Source organism: Pituophis catenifer, unplaced genomic scaffold (assembly GCF_029215685.1).
Source record: "Pituophis catenifer annectens isolate HBS135680 unplaced genomic scaffold, rPitCat1.0.hap2 SCAF_3, whole genome shotgun sequence".
Lineage (NCBI taxonomy): Eukaryota > Metazoa > Chordata > Lepidosauria > Squamata > Colubridae > Pituophis > Pituophis catenifer.
In genome coordinates this window covers 86,970,106-86,993,832 of record NW_027256883.1, presented here as the reverse complement: position 1 = coordinate 86,993,832, position 23,727 = coordinate 86,970,106, and the positions used below count along the sequence as shown (strand labels likewise).

General features: G+C 36.4%; 1 protein-coding gene across 2 annotated transcripts in view; it reads right to left on the bottom strand.

The window, feature by feature from the left end:
- Window positions 1–23,727, bottom strand: part of DNAH5 (dynein axonemal heavy chain 5) — a 169,218-nt gene that overhangs the window by 42,304 nt on the left and 103,187 nt on the right. For both annotated transcript variants that reach the window (XM_070942593.1, XM_070942594.1), the window contains exons 50-65: window positions 22,983–23,206; window positions 21,219–21,417; window positions 17,717–17,889; window positions 15,428–15,558; window positions 14,063–14,216; window positions 12,704–12,971; window positions 11,235–11,466; window positions 10,528–10,642; window positions 9,379–9,555; window positions 7,620–7,823; window positions 6,864–7,043; window positions 5,563–5,700; window positions 3,876–4,011; window positions 2,208–2,524; window positions 1,540–1,695; window positions 545–727 (exon numbers count right to left, since the gene is read on the bottom strand). In XM_070942593.1, coding sequence (XP_070798694.1) covers window positions 545–727; window positions 1,540–1,695; window positions 2,208–2,524; window positions 3,876–4,011; window positions 5,563–5,700; window positions 6,864–7,043; window positions 7,620–7,823; window positions 9,379–9,555; window positions 10,528–10,642; window positions 11,235–11,466; window positions 12,704–12,971; window positions 14,063–14,216; window positions 15,428–15,558; window positions 17,717–17,889; window positions 21,219–21,417; window positions 22,983–23,206 — 2,987 coding nt within the window. The remainder of the gene's footprint in view (window positions 1–544; window positions 728–1,539; window positions 1,696–2,207; window positions 2,525–3,875; window positions 4,012–5,562; window positions 5,701–6,863; window positions 7,044–7,619; window positions 7,824–9,378; window positions 9,556–10,527; window positions 10,643–11,234; window positions 11,467–12,703; window positions 12,972–14,062; window positions 14,217–15,427; window positions 15,559–17,716; window positions 17,890–21,218; window positions 21,418–22,982; window positions 23,207–23,727) is intronic.

The window sequence follows — 23,727 nt, the reverse complement described above, 5'->3', positions numbered from 1 at the left end:
ACAGTTCTGAAGGTGTGTTTTTATTAGCTTTTTATTAGTTAAAACTCCCCTCGGTGCCCACTATGAACTCATTAGCTGTCATCTCTTCCTAGAATCTCTATTTAACAAGAAATGTGCCAGCTAAACATTAAACTGCTTTTATTATTTTGCACCTATTGGTTATGTTTTATTTTTTTTAACAGATTTATATGGCTGCCTATCTTCCAATGGAACTCTGGCTAGTGAACAGAAAAATAAAAAAAGTTGTATACTGTTCTATTTTGTACAAATCACAATTAAACAATTAAAAGAACTATTTGGAGGTGTTGTAAGAAACACCTTTAAAATATGTCAGTTGCTTTTTTCATAGAAACCTAAATGTTTTTAATTTGTGGGAAAAAATTGTTAAAGCAAAAAAAAAGGGAGGGGAGAGAGAGAGAGAGAAGGAGAGAGAAGGCTTTGTAAGATAACGTATCCACATAATTGCTTATTTTATCCATCCCTGTAATAAAAATATACTTCAATAAACAGTCACAAATTTACTCACAAATTTCCTTCTACATACCTGTTTTTCTGTTAGAATGACTCTCCCTAGAAGTTGATCTTCTAGGCCTTTCATGGTGACAGTAAAATCAATTATTGAGGTACGAGCACTAATCTCAGGGGTATAGGCTGGATTTGGAAGCTTGGTGGTGATGTAAAGTCTGAAGCCATTCATCACATCCATTTCTTTATCCCCAACTTTTACCTAATTAACAAAAACAAATCCAAAATGGAAGCATATAAGATGAATTGGACTCCTTCAAACGATCAGTAGATACTTATTAAGTATTATTTTAATTTTGTGTACATAAAATACGATTAACATAATTAATACGTAAGTAAACTTGCACATGTTAGCATAAAACACATAAATGACATTTCTAAAACCAATTCATTCTATATAACTTTCTGTATCTTTATCTGGTTTATAAATGGTAAGATTGTTGCTAATCTTTATTTTTTTTTCTCGGCTGCTTATAGATTAATGCTTAGAAAACTCTTAATAATCATACAGACTTAAAGCTTAAATCCTACATCTTAAAGCCGCATTCTGGGAATCTTTACTTAACCATAAAAATTAATTGAAAAATAAGTTGATGAAGTAGAAGTCAACAAGTATGGAAGAAAGATAAAAGGAAAATACTTATTACTAGAATGAAAACGATGCAGGCATTTAAGATACCTTGCAAGGTAGTTCTACTATCCTTTTGATATCCCACTAAAGAAGAGAAGGAAGAGAAATATCCCACTAAAGTTCCAGAATAAAAAGTTTTCATCAAAAGATTTTTTCAAGCATTGTACTATGTAGCAACCATAAAAAGTACAGTGGACCACACAAAATAAATGTAACAGATCATTTATCAAGATAGAGCAAAAATTAAACCACTGCTGTAATCTATTCTCTTGAAGATTTCATGGTGACACCAAAGTCAAGGAAAAGAATTTTACTTAAAAGTAGAAACTAGAATTATATATGCAACTATTTTTTTTAAAGTTGGAATATGTTATTTTTCTCACTTTGTATGTAGAACCTGTTTTGATGAAGTTTTTTTCCAATACGTGGTCCAAAGCTGGATCCAACTCCTCACCAACATCTTCGATCAACAATGGCCTTCCAAGAGAGAGACTATCCTCCAAGTGGTTTCTAAAATATTTATGATTCAGAGAAGTGATCTGAAAAAAAGAATCATAATGTTCATAAAGTGTGAAAATGGATCACCAGCTCTTGAGGGAAGGGGAATGACATTGGACTTCACCAGAAAAGAAGTAGCTGCTAAATTAAAACCTTTACTTATTAACTAACCAGGGTTAAAGATGAGTTTTAATCTCCAGGATTCAATCATAGCTATATTAGAACACTATTTGTTTATGATGTGTTTAGGAAATTTATATTCCCCATTTTCACTCTTTCTTAACAATTTCAAAGCAGAAATGTAATACAATTAAGCTTTAAAATATGGAGCTTTTTAAAAAGTTAGAAACAACAGCAATTCCTATGAAAAAGCCCAGCCTAAAAAATCAATATTGCTGGTTTCCAAATGAACCAAAGTTAATGTTGGCAAGTTAAATTCTTCATTACAGCGTATTGTTCTGGAATATTTTCAAGTACTCTCGCCACTGTTTTGCTGCCGTCCTGAACATGTTTACTTCCAAATGTGAATACAATGCACTAGAATTTAATTCACCTGCAGCTCATTCCGGGTTTCTTTGTTCTTAATCCAAATCTTGCCCTGAGTTTGTGGATCAATCAGGAGAGGGTAACGAGCTGCCTTTGTGACAATGATGCCATTCTGAATTGACAGGTCATCATTTGGCAGCCCTTGAAGGTTCCATTCACTGACGGTTGGCGCATCAATCAGCATCTCTGTGAGATTGAGGTTGTTTCCAAATGGGATTGTCCGAGTTTTCATTTCTTTTTGCCAGCTGGTTAACAAAAGATTACGGAACTCTTGATTGAAAGGACCAGAATAGGACAGAAAGGCTGTGGCCAGAAGTACATCTCCTAAATTGATATAGAGAAAACCCACATCAGATGGTGGTTGAATCCATTTGCAGTGAATATAAAAGCGAACATTCAGGCTAAGCTTTAAAAGTCTTGGTCATGTTTCACTATGAAACAGGCTGCTGGGGAACCTCTTGTTCTTTAAATATTTGATGACTGTTTATATAAAGAGAAAGCAGAAGAGAGGCGTCTATGATGTGGATATTCTGACTAGTATTATGCCATGCTTTCTCTCCGTGAGCAACTTTCAGTTTAATGTGCTAAATCACACAGAGATTTCTTACACCAGGACAAAGTGGGGCCAATTTCTACTAGCTGATTTTGTTGTACCCATATTTAATGCAAAATAGACTATGTATGCGACCGACAATCACATTACTTGTATGCACTATAAAGGGGGGGAAAGCTGTGGCATGGGGAAAGGTATTTGTTTTTGTTACAGAAAAGGGGGAAATAGGCAAACTAGCCTCCGACTTAAACACATTTCTCTCTGGAATCTGCAATTTCCTACAACAGCAATGGTCTATGGAGATTCTCAGTCATCCAGTCACAGTTATCCCAAAGATGCTTTTTTCAAAAGGCAACTGGACTTTCTTTGTCTTTCCTTGAAGACATTTCTTTTCTCATCCAAGAACTTTCTTTAGTTCTGATTAAAGAAGCTTCTTGGATGAGAAGCGAAATGTTTTCAAGGAAAAACAAAGTCCAACTGCCTTTTGAAAAAGCACCTCTGGTACATCAGTGATTCTTAATACTGATAAGTGATCAATGGCCAATGACCCCCTCTCAGGGTTCTGCAAAATCAAAATTATTCGCCAGCCAATGTTGAAAAATAATACCACATTAAAATTCTATCAAAAAAATTGTGAGAAGCCGTAGCAGCACTGAATGCATCAATTTCAATTTTTAATATGGTAAATATCAATAAATATATCCTATACAAATAAAAGCTTTTGGGGGGCATTGTAAGTGTGAGCCTTCTAAGTCAGCACTAAAACCACATAGTACTTGCTAAAAAAACAACCCGCTTTTTTTAATGTCTGATTTAGATTTAAAAAGCTAACTTTGTTAGTCTATTTCCTGCTTGTATCACCATAATGTTGGCAAATTGATAGTGACATGTTATTTCACAACTTGGAGTAACTCTCACCCTTCAAGACAAAATTTTAGCATACAAAAGTTCTTACCAACACAATGTCATTATTTATCAAAATAACAGAGGATTCCCTGCTGCTTTTAACACAAAAGAGTGAAAATAAACAGGAACACGATTTATATGCTTGCAGTCTATACCTGCTGAAAAATACTCAATGCAGCTTATAGCTTTGTAGAAATGACAGTCCCTTCAGCTTACCCACAAGCCTTTTTGTTTGGGCTGCAAACTCTTTACTTTGTTCAGTCCACCTCTCTTTTTCACCAGCCAACCCACTAATAAGACTGGAAGCGGTTTGCATTTTATGCCTGCAGCGTTCTGCATCTTCAAGCAATGTCTGTTCAAAACAAAAATTCACATACACATATGGCAACTTGAGCCAAAAACTATCGCTAATAATGCTTGAAAAGATAAATACAGATCAATGGTGAAATTCAAATTTTTTTACTACCAGTTCTGTGGGCGTGGCTTGGAAGGTGTGGCTTGCTGTGGCTTGGTGGACATGGCTTGGTGGGCGTGGCAGGGGAAGGATACTGCAAAATCTCCATTCCCACCCCACTCCAGGGGAAGGATACTGCAAAATCTCCATTCCCACCCCACTCCAGGGGAAGGATACTGCAAAATCCCCATTCCCTCCCCATTCCTGGGGGAAGGATATTGCAAAATCTCCATTCCCACCCCACTATGGAGCCAGCCAGAGGTGGTATTTGCCGGTTCTCCAAACTACTCAAAATTTCCACTACCGGTTCTCCAGAACCTGTCAGAACCTGCTGGATTTCACCCCTGGTACAGATCCTATCTATTGTACTTCCAGCAAATATAAATATCCTATTGTTTCTATTAACATTGTCAGGGCACCTGGACTTATTTCTTATAAACAATTGGGACATAGATTTTACTCTTATCAGAAGTCTGACAAAAGACATAGAAAAGAGGTCTATTGTGAATTTCACATTAAGATAAACATTTGACTAAGATCCAAATGGCCCCAATCCTATTAGTCTTTTGAGGCTTCTGTAAAACTCTAAAAACCTGGCTTTTCCCCCAGGCATTTGGGCACGTTAGGTGAGCTCTCTAGGTTATGTGGCTTTTTCTTGTGGGGGGGGGGGCGGTTGTTGCTTTAACTAGGTAAATGGGAACAAGGAATAACCTCAAGGAACCAGAAGAACAGCCACAACTAAGACAAAAGTCAGATAAAAGAAATCTGATTTTGAGCCAGAATTGCAACCTGAGAAAACATCTCAGATAAGTCCCTCTCTACTTCTTACAATAAAAAGAGGGAAGGGAAAAACACACTCAGACTTGCAAAATGTTGTTACTATAACCTGATAATAAAAGTAGTATTAGCATGCCTGACTTGGTTTCTTAGTTTGTTCTACCTTGAAGAGCTGACATCAGGGTATCATAGATTATATATATATATATATATATATATATATATATATATATATATATATATACTGTTATGGGAGGGGTGGGTTCTACTTACCTTTACTACCAGTTTGCAATGGGAGCGCCTGCGCAGAAGCTTCTGCACATGCACAGATTATCCATTATGACGTCTGGGCGGGTGGGCAGAGCCTCCCGCTGCTTTTACTACCGGTTCGCAAGAACCAGACAGAACTGGGAGCAACCCACCACTGCATTACGGTGGTTTTAATTTTTGTATTCATTGCTGGGATTTGGGAGGATTTATTTAAATAAATACATAAATTAGAATATTTCAGAAGCTAGATAGCTGAACTATCTTCCCAAATGACCAGAAAACCAATTTTCTTGCACTCTTGAATAACTCAAAATGAACTCATTGTGGTAATATTTTCTTGACCTTTTGACAAACCAGCCAAAGGGAATGGTTATACAAAAAGAATTTCCTACAGGAAGTTACCTGTTTCTCCAATGTGGCCTTTTCGTATTGAGCCTGCACAATATCTAGCTCAGCTTGCTTGGCATCCAATTCAGCTTGGGCTTTCTGAAGATCTAACATGGCAGTAGTCAGACGATTCTCCTGAATGGCCAGATTTGCCTTAAAATATCAATCCACCAAGTTTAAATAAGGGAACTTTGACACACACTGTGTATTTCTTCAATAACAGCAACCAAAGAAACATGAAAATAGCTTATGATGAAGTACATTACTGATAGAGAGAATTGTTGAATTAGTATTGCTACAATAAAATATTTATCATCTTCATATGCCATACTAATGAGGACAAAGACATCAGTAGCAGGGCTGTTACATGCCCAAAGATGGATAGAGGAAAATATATCCACAATGGAAGAATGGATTTTGAAACTAATGGAACTAGCTGAGATGGCTAAATTTCTTGCAACTTGGAGACCACTGCTTGATTTCTTAAAAGATAAGGAGAAAATTTGACTTTTGACTTTGGGATCTGAAGATTAGATTGGATTGGATCAGAGAAATATTGTAGCTTTTTAAATATAAGATTATATGTATTTGACAATTTAATATCTGTTAAAGTTAAGAGAAGAATATTTTATGAATATTGTTATTTTAGAATGTTGACTAGTAAGATTTTAGGAGATTGATATATCTGTTTAAATTTAGAAAGGGTTTGTTCTATTTTCTCTAGATTAAAAGAGAGGGGGAGGGGAGGGGAGGGGGAGGGGAGGGAGGGAGAGGAGAGAGAGAGAGAGAGAGAGAGAGAGAGAGAGAGAGAGAGAGAGAGAGAGAGAGAGAGAGAGAGAGAGAGAGAAGATTAACAACATAAACAAGATTGATAAAGATGCTTCTCTTTCTGCAGGCCAAATTTATAGTCTTTTTTATAATTTAAATCCCTCTCTACTACATAAACAAAATAATTTCTAACATTATGGCAGGATTGCATATCAGTTGAAGCTAGGAAGTCTAGACTTTTCAGTTGAGATTGTAGTTTTTTTGTTTGTTTGATTTGCTCTCCAGGAAGTAGGGAAAGAGAAGACAGAGGTCAAAGAGGAATCATTTGGACATAAGTTTAAATCACACCTTCCACCTATTAAAATGTTCTCAAACGCAGGACCAAACATGCTGATGGACTGCATTTGACCAAAGGGCCAAAGCACATCACACTAAATCATAACCAAACAAATCTCATTATAGCTTAGTCCAGCATATGATCCCAGTTTAAAACTGTAAATTGCTGTTGATATAGTTTTACTCTGCCTTGCCAACTATATTGGACTTACCTTTAAAGGTAGAACTTCCTTATTTATAGCGAAGAAGGATGACATTGCTTTGGTCCATGAGCAAAGGCCAGCCACATTTCCACAAACTCTCTTAGCTGTCTCAATATTGTAATCTGCCATTTCAAAATAAGGACTCAAGAGCTCCACTGCTTCTTCATTAATTGTATCTTTTGGAAATTGCTAGAAATATCATGAAAGAGATTTTTTTTTTCACTTACCCAAAATCAAACAAAATTAATAATCCAGCTGTTTAATTTTACCCCTTTTTTTCTAAGCCACATTTTCTACAGAATTTGCATTCAAAAAGTTATTAATTTTGTCATGCTACTATTTATGCTCATAAAAGCTTGTCTATTTAATTTGTATTTTCCTGATCTTTACTGTGCCTGAATTTAAACTGGTGCCTGTTTATACTGCTGCCATCTTTAATAAGTGCTGGATTTTTCTACAAGAATTCAGCAAAATCTCTACGAACACTTACCCAGAAGGACCAAAGACAGAAATAAGAACCATCTTTGAAATTTCTCTCTCTCTGAACTTTTCATATTAATTGGTCATCAGTCTGTTCTGTACAATTTGGTATTGTACCAAATTACAGACAATTACAAACTGGTAATTGTCAAGCTGCGGAAAGCAGCAGTGCAGTCTCTCAATACTAAACATAATAAATCCAGACTAAAGCTATATATATTACACATTCATATCTTGTCCGGCCTTATCATCTTCTTTTTTCTTATCAGTGCTTTTTTGGTATACCTGCAAGTTCTGTAAGAAGTTTCCTGCTGTCATCAGTTTCAAGGACTCCTGCCACGATGGCATAATGCAGTTTTTCTCCAGGTCTAGCTTAGTAGCATTTACTTTCCTCTGGAAGAGCAGCAACACACAGTCCATGATACGCATGATAAGGTGAGGTGGCCGACCCAGTGTACGGACAGTCGCAATGTCTGCCGGCTTGATTGTCTACATTATTGAAACATTATTGGACAGAATTAGGAATTATCACAGCATTTTTGAAGTGCCTGAACAAAATCAGCAGGCTTTTTATTTAAAGGCATTCCACGGTGGGTTCAACATCAGCTGATTACACCAAACTTCTGTATATTTAGAAATTAAAGTGATTTACATTTCACAGTTGTTGTTAAGCAGGGCCACAATGAGCAGCAAATTTTGGTATGTATTGATCCATCCTTAAAATCATTTAAGACATATCCTATCTTGCCAGGTAATATTACCTAGCCAGCCTTGGTGTATTTCAAGGAATTAGACAAGATATGATATATAAATATTTGGATGGGAGGCTAACAGGAAACCATAGTTTGTAGGCTAAATAGTGCAAATTATGTTCTATGTTGCTTCCAATAACATTACATCAACATGTCCATGTAATAAGGACGTTTTTGCCTTATTTAAAATTATTTTACAATAACTAATATATGAACATGGGCATGTGCTTCTGCATAAGTGCGCACACACACACACACACACACACAGAGAGAGAGAGAGAGAGAGAGAGAGAGAGAGAGAGAGAGAGAGAGAGAGAGAGAGAAACATTTGTAAGTCTGCTTATGAGATTAGCTGATACAAATTAATAAAACAGAATTATAACATAATTGTTTCAACTTCTGCCTTCAGCTGCTCTGAAGTGTAGTTAATGTGGTTGCTGGAGAACAAAACATATTTGCTATAGGTAAATAATGTTAGATGCTATTCTCCATATTGCGATCATAATGTATGTATCACATCATTTCTCCATGTTTCTGCATCAGATGGTAGTTCCATTTCTGTCAAATTAAACAGGCAATGGTTATTTGAATTGATGTGGCCTGCAGTTAATTCGTCTAATGCTTTCTGCCAAGTGGCAGATCTATGGGTTGTAAAATGTGAATGCAAATCAGTCATTTTACCTACGTATTGACAGTGACTTCTTGGAAGTTTATATTTAATAACATTAATTACATTGCAGCACCTACAGGGGACTGCCTGATATATGAAAATCCTGACAATCTTTAATATTGGCGGACTTCTTGAAAGAAGCAGGTGATGCAGCATTTGGACTCTGAAGGATGTGATTAATTCCTTCGAATAAATGCAGTTTATTGGTACTCTGTGTAGATTTTAGTAACTATAGGATGCCATGACAGGAGGGTTTTTTTTTTTTACTTCTTTGACAAGTTTTCACAAATAATAGATACCTTTCCTGTTAAATTGGAGATTGCAGGATCTATCACCAATACTATGTGTCATCTTCTTTTTGTAAATTGTTTTCATACTCAAGGTTCATTCTCTGTGAAAAGTATGTTTTATACAAAGAGACTAAACCTAGTCTCTTTAGCAGCTATTGTAGAAAGACAGTGAATCAAGGGTGGTGGTGGTGAGGGAATGACATAATTTCACCCATGATGAGAAAGGGAAAGGAGGGAGCCCACACATTAGTTTCCAATCTGGGGTATATTTCTGAGAGGACAGCATATCTGCGCGAGACAGACAGTGGATTTGCCTTTCATTCTTCATTAACCTGTAAAGCAGCTTCGGCCTCTTCTAAAGCAGGTTTAGCAGCCTCTAATTTTTCCTCAGCGATAGCCTTGTCTGCTGAAATGCTGTCTACAATAGCCTGGGCTTTGTCCTTCACTTTCTGAACTTCGCCTTTCACCTTTTCAGAAGCCTGTGCTTTCACTGTGACTTCTTTTAACACCTATAGAGGACATTTAAAAAAATAAGAATGAAAGAAAATAAATGGAAAAACAAGTAACTATGGTTGCAGAAAATAATTATTTGCCAAGAGTTTATGTTATACTCAAAAGTTAGCAAAGTGTTTTGGGTTTAGTAAACAAGCAGTGTGAGATCCCATAGTCCAGAGGCAACCTAATGTTTTGTTACCCAATATTTACACTTACTATTTTAGGCTGGCTGAGCCCATGTAGGCAAGGCTAGGGTTTTTTGTGGGTTCTTAATTTTTTTTATCTGTGTTATATGCATGTTTTAGGACTTATAATGCAACTTTCTTCTGATTCTTGTTTCAAAATAGCCAGGTATTCTGGCATCCAGAGGCAGAAGGACTACAGATGGAGAAAGCCTAAGGGCTGCATGTTATATGATGTGGCCTTTTTATGACCAACAATATCAAGAAACTTCAGTTTATCATATCTGAAATTCAGAGAGTTAACATGTGTAGAAGGGCACCAATTAGGAGAAGTCCACTAACTAATTTTCTTCCAGGTTTTCCCATTAATAATAATCTTTATTGTCTGCACAACATATGTATAATGAGATTGATGGAGCTCCCTCAGTGCGCCCCCCTCAACACAATACAACTCACAGTAGAAACAGAAAATTCCTAACCCAATAAATCATATTAACAAACACCCAGTCCTATTACACCAGTGTAAACATGTTACACATTGCGCTGGCCCTGCAAATCCATCGTACTACGTATTTATGATGTTATTTCGCATTCAGGAGCCTGACAGCCCAAGGATAAAAACTGTTCTTCAGCTTGTTTGTGTGGCTGGCCATGCTTCTATATCTCCTTCCCAATGGTAGGAGGGTAAAGAAGTGGTGACCAGGGTGAGAGTCATCCCTGAGAATTTTCCTCACTCTTCTAAGGCAGTGAGCCCTTCTAAGGGCCCATTAGTAAAAGAGTCGAAATAAACACACTGGACTTTACCATATCAGCTTTTTCATTGGCAATCTTAAGTTCTTTCTCTTTGGCTTCCAGCTCTTTACTCAAAGCTGCCACAGATTCAGAAGCCTCCTTCAATTTCTCCAATCCAGTATTCATTCTGAAATATATAGAACCATCTATATATTTATATATATATATATATATATATATATATATATATATATATATATATATATATATATATATATATCCCAAAGCACAGAACTTCACTAGACTAGAAACGATCTTCGATTATTCCCTTTCCCCAAAATAAAAAGTGGTAATCTGTGATCCTAGAACTATTTGTGGCCTTTGGTTTAATCTTATACATCATAATTTCACAATAGCAATAGCATGTAGACTTATATACTGCTTCACAGTACTTTACAGCCGTCTCTAGGCAATTTACAGAATCAGCATATTGCCCCCAACAATGTGGGTCCTCATTTTATTGACCTCAGAAGGATGGAAAGCTGAGTCAACCTTGAGCTGCTCAGGATCAAACTCCTGGCTGCAATACAAATATAATACAAACGCCTGCAATACTGCATTCTAATCACCGTGCCACCAAGGCTCTTCATAAACCTTCTAAAGCAACCAATTCAGATCTCTTAAACATATATCACTCTCTCAGCAGTACTGAGACTAGTTATTGAGTTTAGCTATTTGGGAAGACAATAACTGACGATAAGAGTACCAAAACACCTCACCTGTGGGCTAAGGTCTGTACCTCGGCATGTTTTTCTTTGTATATAGCTTTATATCCTTGAATAAAGGACAAATAAGACTTGGGAGTCACATGGGTGGATCGACGATATCTTTGAAAATAGTCAACGCATTTTTCAGCAACTCCATCTTGGAAGGAGCCCATACACTGTACCATTTGTTTTTTGATATCTTCAGTGCAATCGATTTCATATGACGACAAGAAATGCTCCGATACTAAAAGGAGATTTAATGCCTATTAGTATAAACACTACTTCATTCTCTGGCAGAAGAAATTTAGGATGACTTCTGACCTATTTCTTATTATTCTTCCCCACCCCTCCATCTCATTCATTGTCATGGACTTTTCTTCTTCCTTGAAAGAAGCAAATTCAACTTTCTGAGCTCCTCTGACATGCACACTTGACAGATAAGTATGATCTAGGTGATATTCAGAGGAATTCCAATGGGCAGGGAGTCAACATGGTACTTATAACCTCATGACTGAAGCCTGCCCATTTTTTTCATATTTTGGGTGTACACAGTGCATCAAAAGGAGCAGGCTTCAACTGCATGAGCATCTTGATTTTTTGACATGCCTCTTACTGCAGATACCCTTGATGGTCTCAAAATTAGACCCATGACCTCAAATACTCTAATATATTGATATAAGCAATAACATTAAACCATTGCTAACTATATGATTTTCAAGGCATGTAAATTATACGCAAAGGGAGCTGAATGGTTTTAATTGCCAAAGTAATTGCAGTCTTGACATATTCTTTTTGATGCAGGAGATTTGACATTATTATTCCTGCTCTTTGTCATTTGTACATCACAAGATCTCTGCTTATCATCTCAGGAGTGAAATCAGCTTATTTCTTTTTACTGATGGATAATCCTCCTCCTGTAATTATTGGGAGCAAAGCTATTATTCTTGTCTTGATGGAATTAAGAATCCCCTTGCTTTAGGAATAAGTAAATGGGCTTCGTTTAATTTTGCCATTTGCATTTCTCACATCAAATCATCTGTTTCAACGAAAGACGTTCCACTGCAGTATGTTTTCTCAATCACTAACGCTTCGTATGTGGAGACAGAAAAGTCTCTATTATCAACACTGAAATGTCGTCAACACAACAAGGCTTGCATAACCTTATTCTAAGGCTACTCTAATTTATCCAAAACATTTCAAAGTCTTGCCAGAATGTAAAAATAATACATTTAAATTTTGAAGATAATATTCTAAGTTTATTTTTTCTCTGGAATGGGAGAGGAAGATATAATCAATAAATATGCATCAAAGCAACACTCAAAATAGTTTTTGATACAGTTTGAATTCAACTTTTCTATTCTACTCAGAGTAAAAAAAAAAACCCGGACCCTACAGTAAATGATGTACTAGAGAAGAGATTTTCACCATGTTAAAATTACTGACAATGTTATAAACTTTTCCAATAGTCAAACATGTCAAACCTGCAACTAGGGCATCTTTGGGCCAGCGGCTAAACCAGTCTATAGTGCAACCAGAAATGAGTGCGGGGAATTTCAAAGCTCTGTTTCGGAATTTTTCACCCACTGGTGAAAAACAAAGAACCACATGCAGGTTCTGGCGAACTCTAGTCATGAAGTAATCATATACATTCTCATTGGTGGGAGGACGTCGTGGATGCTCCCTCTTCATAACTGGAATGAGATCCCCAATGATTTCATCAATTTCATCACGAGCAAACAAGTTGGAAACCTAAACAGGAAGAACATTTTTATTGTACCCCACATACAGTCAGCTGTTGTTGTTTTTTAAAAGGCATTTAGCTACTTTTATATTAATAATTGGGGGACTTGGTGGCTCAGTGGCTAAGACACTGAGCTTGTCGATCGAAAGGTCGACAGTTCAGTGGTTCGAATCCCTAGTGCTGCGTAACGGGGTGAGCTCTCGTTACTTGTCCCAGCTTCTGCCAACCTAGCAGTTCCAAAGCATGTAAAAAATACAAGCAGAAAAATAGGGACCACCTTTGGTGGGAAGGTAACAGCTTTCCGTGCGCCTTTGGTGTTTAGTCATGCTGGCCACATGACCACGGAGACATATTCAGACAGTGCTGACTCTTCAGCTTTGAAATGGAAATGAGCACCGCCCCCTAGAGTCGGGAACAACTAGCACATACATGCGAGGGGAACCTTTACCTTTTTTATATGAATAATTCATTCATATATTACCAAAAGTTGATTGTATTCATTTGAAATGTTGAAGTTAAAGAGCTCATTGCTAGAGTGTTTCATGACTTTATAATTGATAATTAAAGCATTTTAATTATAATCCATTCATTGCTGTTTTATTGTTAGCTACTTTGAATGCTAATTTATGGGGGAAAGTAAGTTATGCCAATAAAATATTCACATTTAATTTTCCTTTCTCTTCCCTTTTATTCTTAAAACCTGTGGCCATCCAGATGTTACTGAATTACAACCCCTAATCTGTCTTGCTAGCTAAGGCTTCTGGGAGATGATTGTCAGTAATATTTGGAAAATGGCAATCTCTGTGTTTTTGCCCTAGAAATAAAATATTCTCAATCTGTGTGATTCTATTAAAGATTTTCTCCAAGTCTGTCTTTACTGATTTATTGTACCTCAGCAGTAAAATAAATAAAGACTAAGAGCTTGATCTGTTCTATATTTACTCAAAAATCAGTATTCAGTGGGTAAGTTTTTTCATCAGCAGTGAACTCAAGCATAGAACTTTACAGAATCAGTCTGTCACTAGAGCTTTATCAGCCAGGCTCTGTTTCTGAAAACTCAGGGCTAACTCAATGCCAAGAGGAAAGATGAAAATCCTACTTCTCCTGATGATAGCACATTGTTCATATACTCCAGGAAAGCTTCATCTTTTATTTCATTATCTGTAAAAATGAAACTGATTCCTTTTCCTTGCTGTCCAGCAGTCTTATACAGATGTTTCAAGTCTTCCATCAAATTAGATGCATTGTAGGATCTAGAAAAATGAAAAAATAAAATTGTCACAAACATTCCAAGCTTCCTAGCCTACAAATAATTTGGATTGAAACAAGGTGCCTTAAAATGAGAACAAATTTTTTTTGGCCTTTCTGCTCAGTGTCTGTTTTCATGGTTGTTGCTTTTAGAAATATGTAGTTTTCTTGGTTATATAACCATATACATGGTTATATCTATGCATTTTAATGCTCGCCACTATTTAAATAGTGGCTTTAAATAAAGACTCTTTAAATAAAGAGCCTTGATAGTACAGTGGTTTAATGCACCCTGTTATTAACACAGCTGCCTGCAATTTCTGCTGGTTCGAATCTCTCCAAGGCTCAAGGTTGACTCAGCCTTCCATCCTTTCTAAGGTAGGTGAAATGAGGATCCAGTTTGTGGGGGCAATAAGCTGACTTTGTATAAAATATACAAAAGAATGAAGGCTATTGCTTAACGCATTGTAAGCCGCCCTGAGTCTCCGGAGAAGGGCGGCATATAAATCAAATTGAAAAAAAAAAAAAATTCTCAATTTGTCTACCGTTTTATCCTTCATTTTTGTTTCATTGTTCTAAGTTGTATAATATTTCAATAATACAGAATGTAAACATAATTAATAAACCAAACCAAACTGTTTTGATACATAAAAGCCCTATCACTTACTCAAATACTAAATTTACTTCTTTTAAATGGAATATATTTTATGTAAAAAGGCAGACATTTTCATTGTTAGAAGATAGGTAGGTAGGTAGGTGGGTGGGTGGGTGGGTGGGAGGGAGGGAGGGAGGGAGGTAGGGTAGGGTAGGGTAGGGTAGGGTAGGGTAGGGTAGGGTAGATAGATAGATAGATAGATAGATAGATAGATAGATAGAAGATAAGATAAGATAAGATAAGATAAGATAAGATAAGATAAGATAAGATAAGATAAGATAAGATAAAATTTTCCATTGTCTTTTCTTTACTACAAATGGTTATTATTTTCTTGTAGTATTGACTGTAATATTCTTCCTATAACCAATTATAGAATTTGAGAGAGTTTTCATTCAACCAAATCAGGGAGGCAAAATAGTTCAAATAGTAGGCTAATGATTATGTAATCCTGCACTTCTTAACATTGGAACTAGCACAATAATATGTTTTACATGTTAATTATTTGATTTCTTTTATAAAATGAGCATCCATTTTCATACTGTGTTTTATTCAACAGGTTACCTTGTTAATGTGATCTGGAACATATCATAGCCTGCAATGAATGATGCCAGTTTTGTCAAGATTTGCTTTCCAGACCCTCCAACTCCAACAAGTAGGGCATTTCCTCGGGGAGTGCGGATCACACGTGAGATCTACAAAGCACAGCACCATTTTGTTGGTTGTATATTTAGAATAGCACAATATTAAGCAGATACTTGATAAGTTCCTGCATTGCACCACATCTTTAATATTGGTAGCACAATGGTGATCCCAGTCTTTGCATTGATCATTCCATAAACTCTTTCCAACAATAGAAGCTCCAGTTTGGCCACAGACAATTTGCTTTCTAGTATCAAGGATAAAGTAGTGATTCTCTTATTTATTAACAGAAGTCTGTAGATTAGCATTTGAATCTGTACTGTGATGGCCAGCATCTTCTATCACATGCAACATAGAGAGTCTATCTTAAAATAACATGATCAAGTACCTGGAATAGTGTATAAGCTGGACTGACTAATTGCTAATGGGAATCTTTCCCCAGAGACCACCTAGAATAACTGTTCAAGTGAGTGGTGGGATTAAAATATTTTTACTACCGGTTCTGTGGGCGTGGCTTGGTGGGCATGGCAGGAGAAGGATACTGTAAAATCTCCATTCCCACCCCACTCCAGGGGAAGGATACTGTAAAATCTCCATTCCCTCCCCACTCCAGGGGAAGGTTACTGCAAAATCCCCATTTCCTCCCGATCAGCTGGGACTCAAGAAGCAGAGAATAGATAGGGGCGGGGCCAGTCAGAGGTGGTATTTACCGGTTCTCTGAACTACTCAAAATTTCCGCTACCAGTTCTCCAGAACTGCTCAGAACCTGCTGAATACCACCTCTGGTTCAGGCCGCTAACACCAAAAAACTTTCACTACTTATATAATGAGTCAGGGCAACGATACAGATACCAATTGCTGTTTTAATACAAACAATTTTTCTGACAACGAAGCTCATTTGGGTTTGGAAGTCTATTTTGAGTTCTTATTTGCATAGAATTTTCTTTCTCAGAAAAGTGCATAAGGCCAGTGTCTTCTGTTCTATGGGGGTTGCATTAATATACTCAAACTCTGAGGACTCAGGCACTGATCTCTTCAAAATGTTATAGTCACCTTAAGAGGCCCTACACATTGAGCATGCTGTACTGTCAACAGAAGAAGTCTGATTAAATATAGTGGCAGAGGTAAGCTAAAGCATTACTAAAGCAATATCACAATCTATTGGTTGCTGAAACAATGATTTATTTCTTCTTCGCTGAGAAATCTCTCTCCTGACTACCTCAATCTGACTATCTTTAAAAGAAAAATAAAGCTTGCCTCACAGAGACTGGAGCAAGACTGCTGAATGAAGCAGAATCCTACAGGAATGACAGGTGAATTAGAGACAATCATGACTGTTCTTGCCCCCTATAATCTGCCACCAACATAGCCATCATATGCTTGACAGTAGGGCTGGTCCTGGTTACCCTTCATCCCCATCCTTAGTAGAGTTAGTATTTGGCACAAATGCATGATCTATTTCTCACTGATGTCACTTATACATAGTTACACCCACAATATTGTTATTCACTAAATCTGCCTCTTTTTTTAAAAAAAAGTGGCAGTCTCGGGGTATCAGCCTTAATAAGAGCAATCTATAAGCTCTCATGTTTAGCACTTGTACAAAGTCTAGAACAGTATCCAGCATCAGCCTTGCTCACTTCTGTAGGTGACTGGGTGCAGGATGGAGAATTTTTTAACCAAAAATGAACTTACAATCATTTTGCAAGACAGATTTTTATTGGAGGAATGGGGATAAAAGCCTTTTGTTTCCTTTTCTTGTAAAAAAAAATTATAGATGTTCATCTTTACATCAATTCAGTTTTTTATACTTCGAAAGATTTATCATTTAGTTCTCTAATGTCAACACTCTGATCATGAAAGCAGTATTTTCTGTAACTTTTTAGAATCCACATGGGTAAGCCTTCCTTCAAGAAAGTTTCACTAATTACATCTGAATATTGTTAGAATTTGTGCCCATGAAACTAATGGATTATCAAAGGTTCAAACTCGGGCATCTGAAATCACCAAAACTTAACTAAAGAAATTGTCATGTCCATTGATACCAGTGGTGGGTTGCTACCGGTTCACCCCGGATTGGGCGGTAGCCACTGTGGCGGGAGGCTCTGCCCACCCGCCTGGACGCTTCTATGCATGTGTTGCATGCATGTGCGAGTGTGCCCACAAGCGAACTGGTAGCAACGGGTTTTGAAACCCACTACTGATTGATACCTTTATTAAATGAATCATAGCATCGGTAAAAAACACCAAATCCATTCCTGCCCCACGGATACTCTCATTATATATTTGCAAAAACATGTTTAAACGGTCCTTCAAGATGCCAAAAGATTCAATGGGTTCATATATTTTGGGCACGTCAGCTTCTGCTTCCTCCGGTTCTTCTCCTATAAGAAAATAACACTTCCAATTAGTATGAATTTGTGTATCATTCCTGTGTGTCTTCTAACTTTACCGTCTACTTGCTCCTGAAAAACGAAGAAGGGCATTAAAATGTGTGAATGACTAAAAATGTAATAGGTGACAACAATGAGAAGCAGTGCAGAAGAGTGGAACTTAGCAGACTTCCAGCTTAATGGCCTACCTAATTAGTGAGAAGAAATAGAAATTTTAAAAGCTGTCATTTTGGCTATTTGTGCAGTGATGTGGCTGATGAACTCCTATGTACTTTGCTGACCCAAGTGGATGTGGCAATATTTTTCCTCTTTTTTAGGGCGTTAAATGAATACACTGAAAACTTGTGTTTGTGCCGTTTAACAAGGAAATGTGGCTCTTAATTAAAACAGGCATGCCAAATTTTTCACATTTAAAATGTTTCGAGCCCAGAACCTCCTACTCTGGTCCAGCCTTGAAATGAGCATTTTTTAAAAAAAAAAAAGTCTAGACTTTTTTCAGTAATGTTGGAAAGAATGGCTGTTTTGAAATTGGAATGGAACTTTGTTTATTTCAACTCTGAAACATTTTGAAGACTTGTATTAATTAGTTATACAAGTTTATAATGCTTCCTGAAAAAATTCCCCCACATCCAATAACTGAAGGTATCCACATACTTCTTCCAATCCAATTATACATAGCAGTGCACAAACAAATTAACCAAACTATTTCTTCCTTGCATTCTCTCCAATTTGTCCCAGTTGGCTGCTTTCTCTAGAAGAAAGTATAATTTAATATCATATGCCGAAATCTTAAATGCCAAAATATATGTTCCAGAGTCCAAATTAATCACAACTCTTTTGTAATACAGTTTTTTTTTCATGGCAGATATTACTTCTCAGCTTAGAGTTTGGAAATCACTGAGAAGAAATGATAAGAGACTAAATATGAAGAGAACAGATAAACTAAAGCTGGATGACATAATGCAGTAGGAAAAGCAAAAACCAGAGACAACAAGATGTGTATCCCCAACATTTCTGGGTTTGCAGACTGGCAGGGAGGGAGGGGAGGGGAGGGAGAGGGAAGGGATACGGCGAGCAAGCACATGTCTGCGCAGCTTCATTTGCATCGGTGGCAGACACACGCACCTGCCGCTTGCACAAATGGAGCTGCATGCACATGCCCACTGCTCGCACAAGTGGAACTGCACGCACACGCCAGTTCCAAATCGGCCAAGGCCAAGTAGTGGGTTGCGGCCCGAGGGTTGGGGATCCCTGGTATAGATGACTTGCTAGGAATGGAGAAATACCTGCAGCACCTATGGAGAAACTGGAAGCCACACATTTTGAGTTGTATATTGTAACCACTCTGTCTATAAAAGTGGGCCATTAAAAAAAGCAAACATAGAAAGCAAGACTTTACATACAACAATTACTTCCATGCATTCAGGTCATGTTCTTATAACTCTCTCCTAAAGTGAAGACTTGGCCAATTAATGTCCCCTCATTAATTGGCCATGTCTCATTTTATGAGAAAATGTCAATACATCTTGATTTGTGGAAAAAGCTCCTGAACATTGAAGTAATGCTTAGCAATATTATGAATACTAGTAAGAAAAAAAGGTTTCAAAGCATATTTGCAAGTTTAGAGAAGGTCATCCCCAAGGTGACACTCAGCCATTTTTCAAAATGCCATATCTGCATACTACGTCAACCAAAATTAATTTAAATAAAAAAATACTTTGCGCTAAAAATAGTTTTTTAACCATGCAAAACAAAATGCTAGTACTACAGTTAATTGCTCAAAGGAAACTCATCTCAAAAGCTGAATCAAGCATTAAAGCACCTTCAATAAAATTATGCAGTGCTTTCTCTGACAAAGGAAAGTTTTTTTTAAAATGCCAGTTGTAGGACATTTCAAGTCTTTTGGGATTTTTTTTTATGTATTATGCCACCTGGCTTTACCAACTATTTTATCCTATGTTGAGAATATATTTTTCCTATATTGTTTATAAGGCTGGAATATTTATATTTTCTCAACAACATCACAATGCTTAGTTTCAGCTTTATCAGATTGCTGGCTCAACTATTGAGGAGCATGCTATATATCTAAGAAATTATTCCCCATTAGACTATGTATTAAAGCAAAAAAAAAAAAAAATCATTATCTTGTCTATAACTAGCCGTGCTTGGTACATTGACATCTATGAAATGAACTCCTAAGTGCAGAACTCAAACTCTTAGAAGAAATGAGGCAAATCTGACAAGATCAGAAGCCTCTAGCTTACCTTTGAGAAACTTTTCCTTCAGACCTAGTATGAAATAAAATGTGTTTCCATTTAAAGAAAATATATAACTCATTTCTTATAAAGGATTGTTTATAGCCTTCCTACTTATTTCTTGAAGATACAGATTTATCAAATGGTGTGAAAGATACTGTATCACAGATCTTTCTCATGATATATCAGCGAGAATCCATACATGTTCTCCTAGAAGGTATTTCCTTTATATTTAATGAAAGCCATTTTAAAACATCATGTACAAGGACTAAAATTCCAAGCATAGTCTAATCACAAGGCTGAATTCACTGGAAATCTATTCAAAGTTAGTATCCTTGGAATTATACATTCGGAATTAAGTGGTGGTGATATCTTGCCTTCTGCAACTGGAATATAAAATAGACTGAAGACAGACTTAGTTCGAAGCTCATACTGTGAGCAACTCATGCAAATCAACCTGCTTTTACTTCTTCTGTCCCTTCTACTCATCTCAACTGCCAAGCATAACAATCATCCAGAATGTCTCTGGGCAAATGCTTCTTCTAATATTCACACTTTAAAGCTACTGAGGAAATTGGTATAATTAAGTAGATCTTTATGGAGTGGTGCTTATCACATCAGTAAATAACTTTGGAGGATTTCTGACAAATTGTATATAATTCCTTCATACTAACTGGGACCTCCTCTACTGAGAAAGTATTGGTTTGTCCAGTCTTATGTGAACCAGTCTTGAAGAACTCCTTAGCTTGTCCCTGCTTTGTGGGATCAAATGAAATGAAAATAGATTCTATAGACATTACCAAAGACAATTTTAGGGCCTAGATGCTAGGCATGGAGATTACAAAACATTTGGTTTCAGCATGGAAGAAAGGATAGACTTCCTCCCAAAGCTGCAACCTCTCCTGCAAACAATTTTTTCTCCTCCACCACCTTCTTAATTAAACTTTATAAATAGCTATGAGGTTTTGAAAGTATAATTGTTCTGCATTTTCAAGCCCAAATCTATTACTTCCTTGTATGGTACTAATATCAGGCACATATTTTTTCATTTTAGATTAAGTTTACCTGTTGCTTCAGGTGCGTCTCTTAAGAAATCAACAAAGAAAGCTTCCTTGTTGAGTGCCACTAATGCTGCCTTATCACTACCAAGTTCTCCTTCAATTAGCTTTGCTAGTGCCAGATCAAACCACTCCACATCTTCAGGAGTTGTGAAGCGATCAGCAATAACACGCTTACATTCATGCTTCCATAGCTTAATGAGCACCTGTTCAGAGAGAGAAGAGAAAAATAACTGTATGTAGCTTCTTCATCATGTTGGAATTTGCAACATTCAAAATAGATGCTTCTCATACATATTTATTTTGAAGAGGATGCTGCATGAGATTATTTTGTTACTGAAAGAATGCTGCCCATATTCATTCATTATTAAATATGGGAAACAACCTCAGCCACATTTTTTAGAACAGTAAACGACATTTAAAAATGTTTTAAATATATGTATGATATAGGCACAAATCTTGCATCTAACCATCTGTTTGTATTTGCCTGTGTATATGTATATTTTTTTCAGCTAAGAACTGGGGAAGGAAAAGAAGACAAGGGACCTCAGAATTTCTTTTTAATTGGTTTTCATTTGTTTCCCCCTAAAAAAAGTATGTTTATGTGATATATCCTAACTACCTGCTTTGAGGTTGAGCAAGAGCAATTCAGAATTAAGTTAGAAATGATACCCACGGCTCACTAATGATCTAGCAAGTGTCTTTATGCAGCATGTTAAGCTTAGTCTTGCAGCTTAGTGAATTATGCAAACCCAGCTCACTTAATTAGTTTACAATTCAATGTACTGTATAAATCCATTAACTGGGGTTAAGTCCAGAGTTGATGTAAACAGATGAGAAAGTGGAAACATGATGTTAGTGGTACAAAAATTCAACACATTCACCTTTCTTTTCCTTTCAGAAATCACTTACAGATTGCTTTTTGAAAAAAAAAAAATGTTGACAGCATGCTCCCTTACATTTCAATTTAGTTTTGTTGCTCTTCCCTGCTGTGGTGAACTACCACAAACACCTGTGTGAATATCTAAAAGCAGACCTCTGCTCGAGCTCCTCTCTGCCACTAAATGCAGTACAATTGCTTTTGCTCTGTGCCTCTCTAGTCTAAAATAAGGAAATAACTTCCCTAAATAATGCTTGGCATACTTTCTATGTGTAAAAGCTTTCTACAGGTAGTCCTGAGCTAACGACAATTACTACTTAGATAAGAAATTGTTAGAAAAACCCAGACTAAGGTAGAAGTCCAACAACAACAACAACAATTTTAGAAGCAGGAAAAAGCAAATTATTTCCAAATGTTGCCCCAAAATGCTATAAAATAAAGAGATTGTGCCTTTTTAAAAATGTAATTTTGTCTATGAACTAAAAACATCATACATTAATAAAAGGACTAAATAAGTATGATATTAAATCAGCCTCTGATACTAGTTTGCCCTGTTTCCTTCCTGGAGAATAATATTTATGGTAACCTTTTTGTCAACTGCTTTTTCATAACTCATCTCCTCTTCATTTGGTTTCAATTCCATAAGTAAAAGGTTAACTTTTTTGGTGCCAAGTGCATTCTAGTGACGTGGTGGTGTATGTATCTGCATTAATACATTTAGACTTAGTGTTTGCAATTAAAGTATAATAGTATTTACTACTTATGGGGCTGTCTATAATTCTGTTTCTGTACTTCTTACAGTATAATGTTTATAATCTTATATAAAAATGCATTCAATATAAAAAAAAATGTGAATTTAATATATGAAAAAAACATATATGCATTACTTACATTGGAATCATTGATTACTTCTGAAATAGTATTAAGCATTCCTTGCCAAATCCTGGAAAGGTCCCGGAGATTGAACACATAATGGAATTTGGCTGGAGTTGGCAGCATTTTGATCTTGGTCATTTGCCACAACCGCCGGGTCAATGGGACCAGCTTAGCAACTGTTGCTCTCATTTCTTCCAAAAAGCCTCTTTGGCTACAATAATGACCTGTGCCAATCACACCTGGAGAATTCAAGTTAGATAATCTAAGAAATCCATCCACTTCCATGTCATACCTATACCACTGAACATCATCCAATCACATTAAGGTTTGTTAACTGAGAACAGCGTAGAAACACTTTAAGTAAATTTAATTAATTAAAATATTAATTAGTTAAAATATCATTTTGTAATACCTAGTGAATGAATGCACTTGTTTAAAAATGCCTGAAGAACATAATTTGCCCAAAATATACACGCCAATACTAAGGATAGGTATAACATATAGAGCGATAAAAAAAAAACAACCACTGAATTTCCTTATGCAATCTCCACTAATGTACATTGTTAAAAACTGAATATCCCAGGAAATCTATTTTAATATACATTTCCCAAATCACTGATCTCCTGTATAAACTCATTCGTTTAGTATAACGGAGCTAAATTTTTCTGTTCACACTTTTTATAGTTATGTTTCTGTGGTTTTGTAGGTTTTTTCTCTCTCTCTTTTGTTTTGGCATTGTTTTGAAAATAATGACAGACAT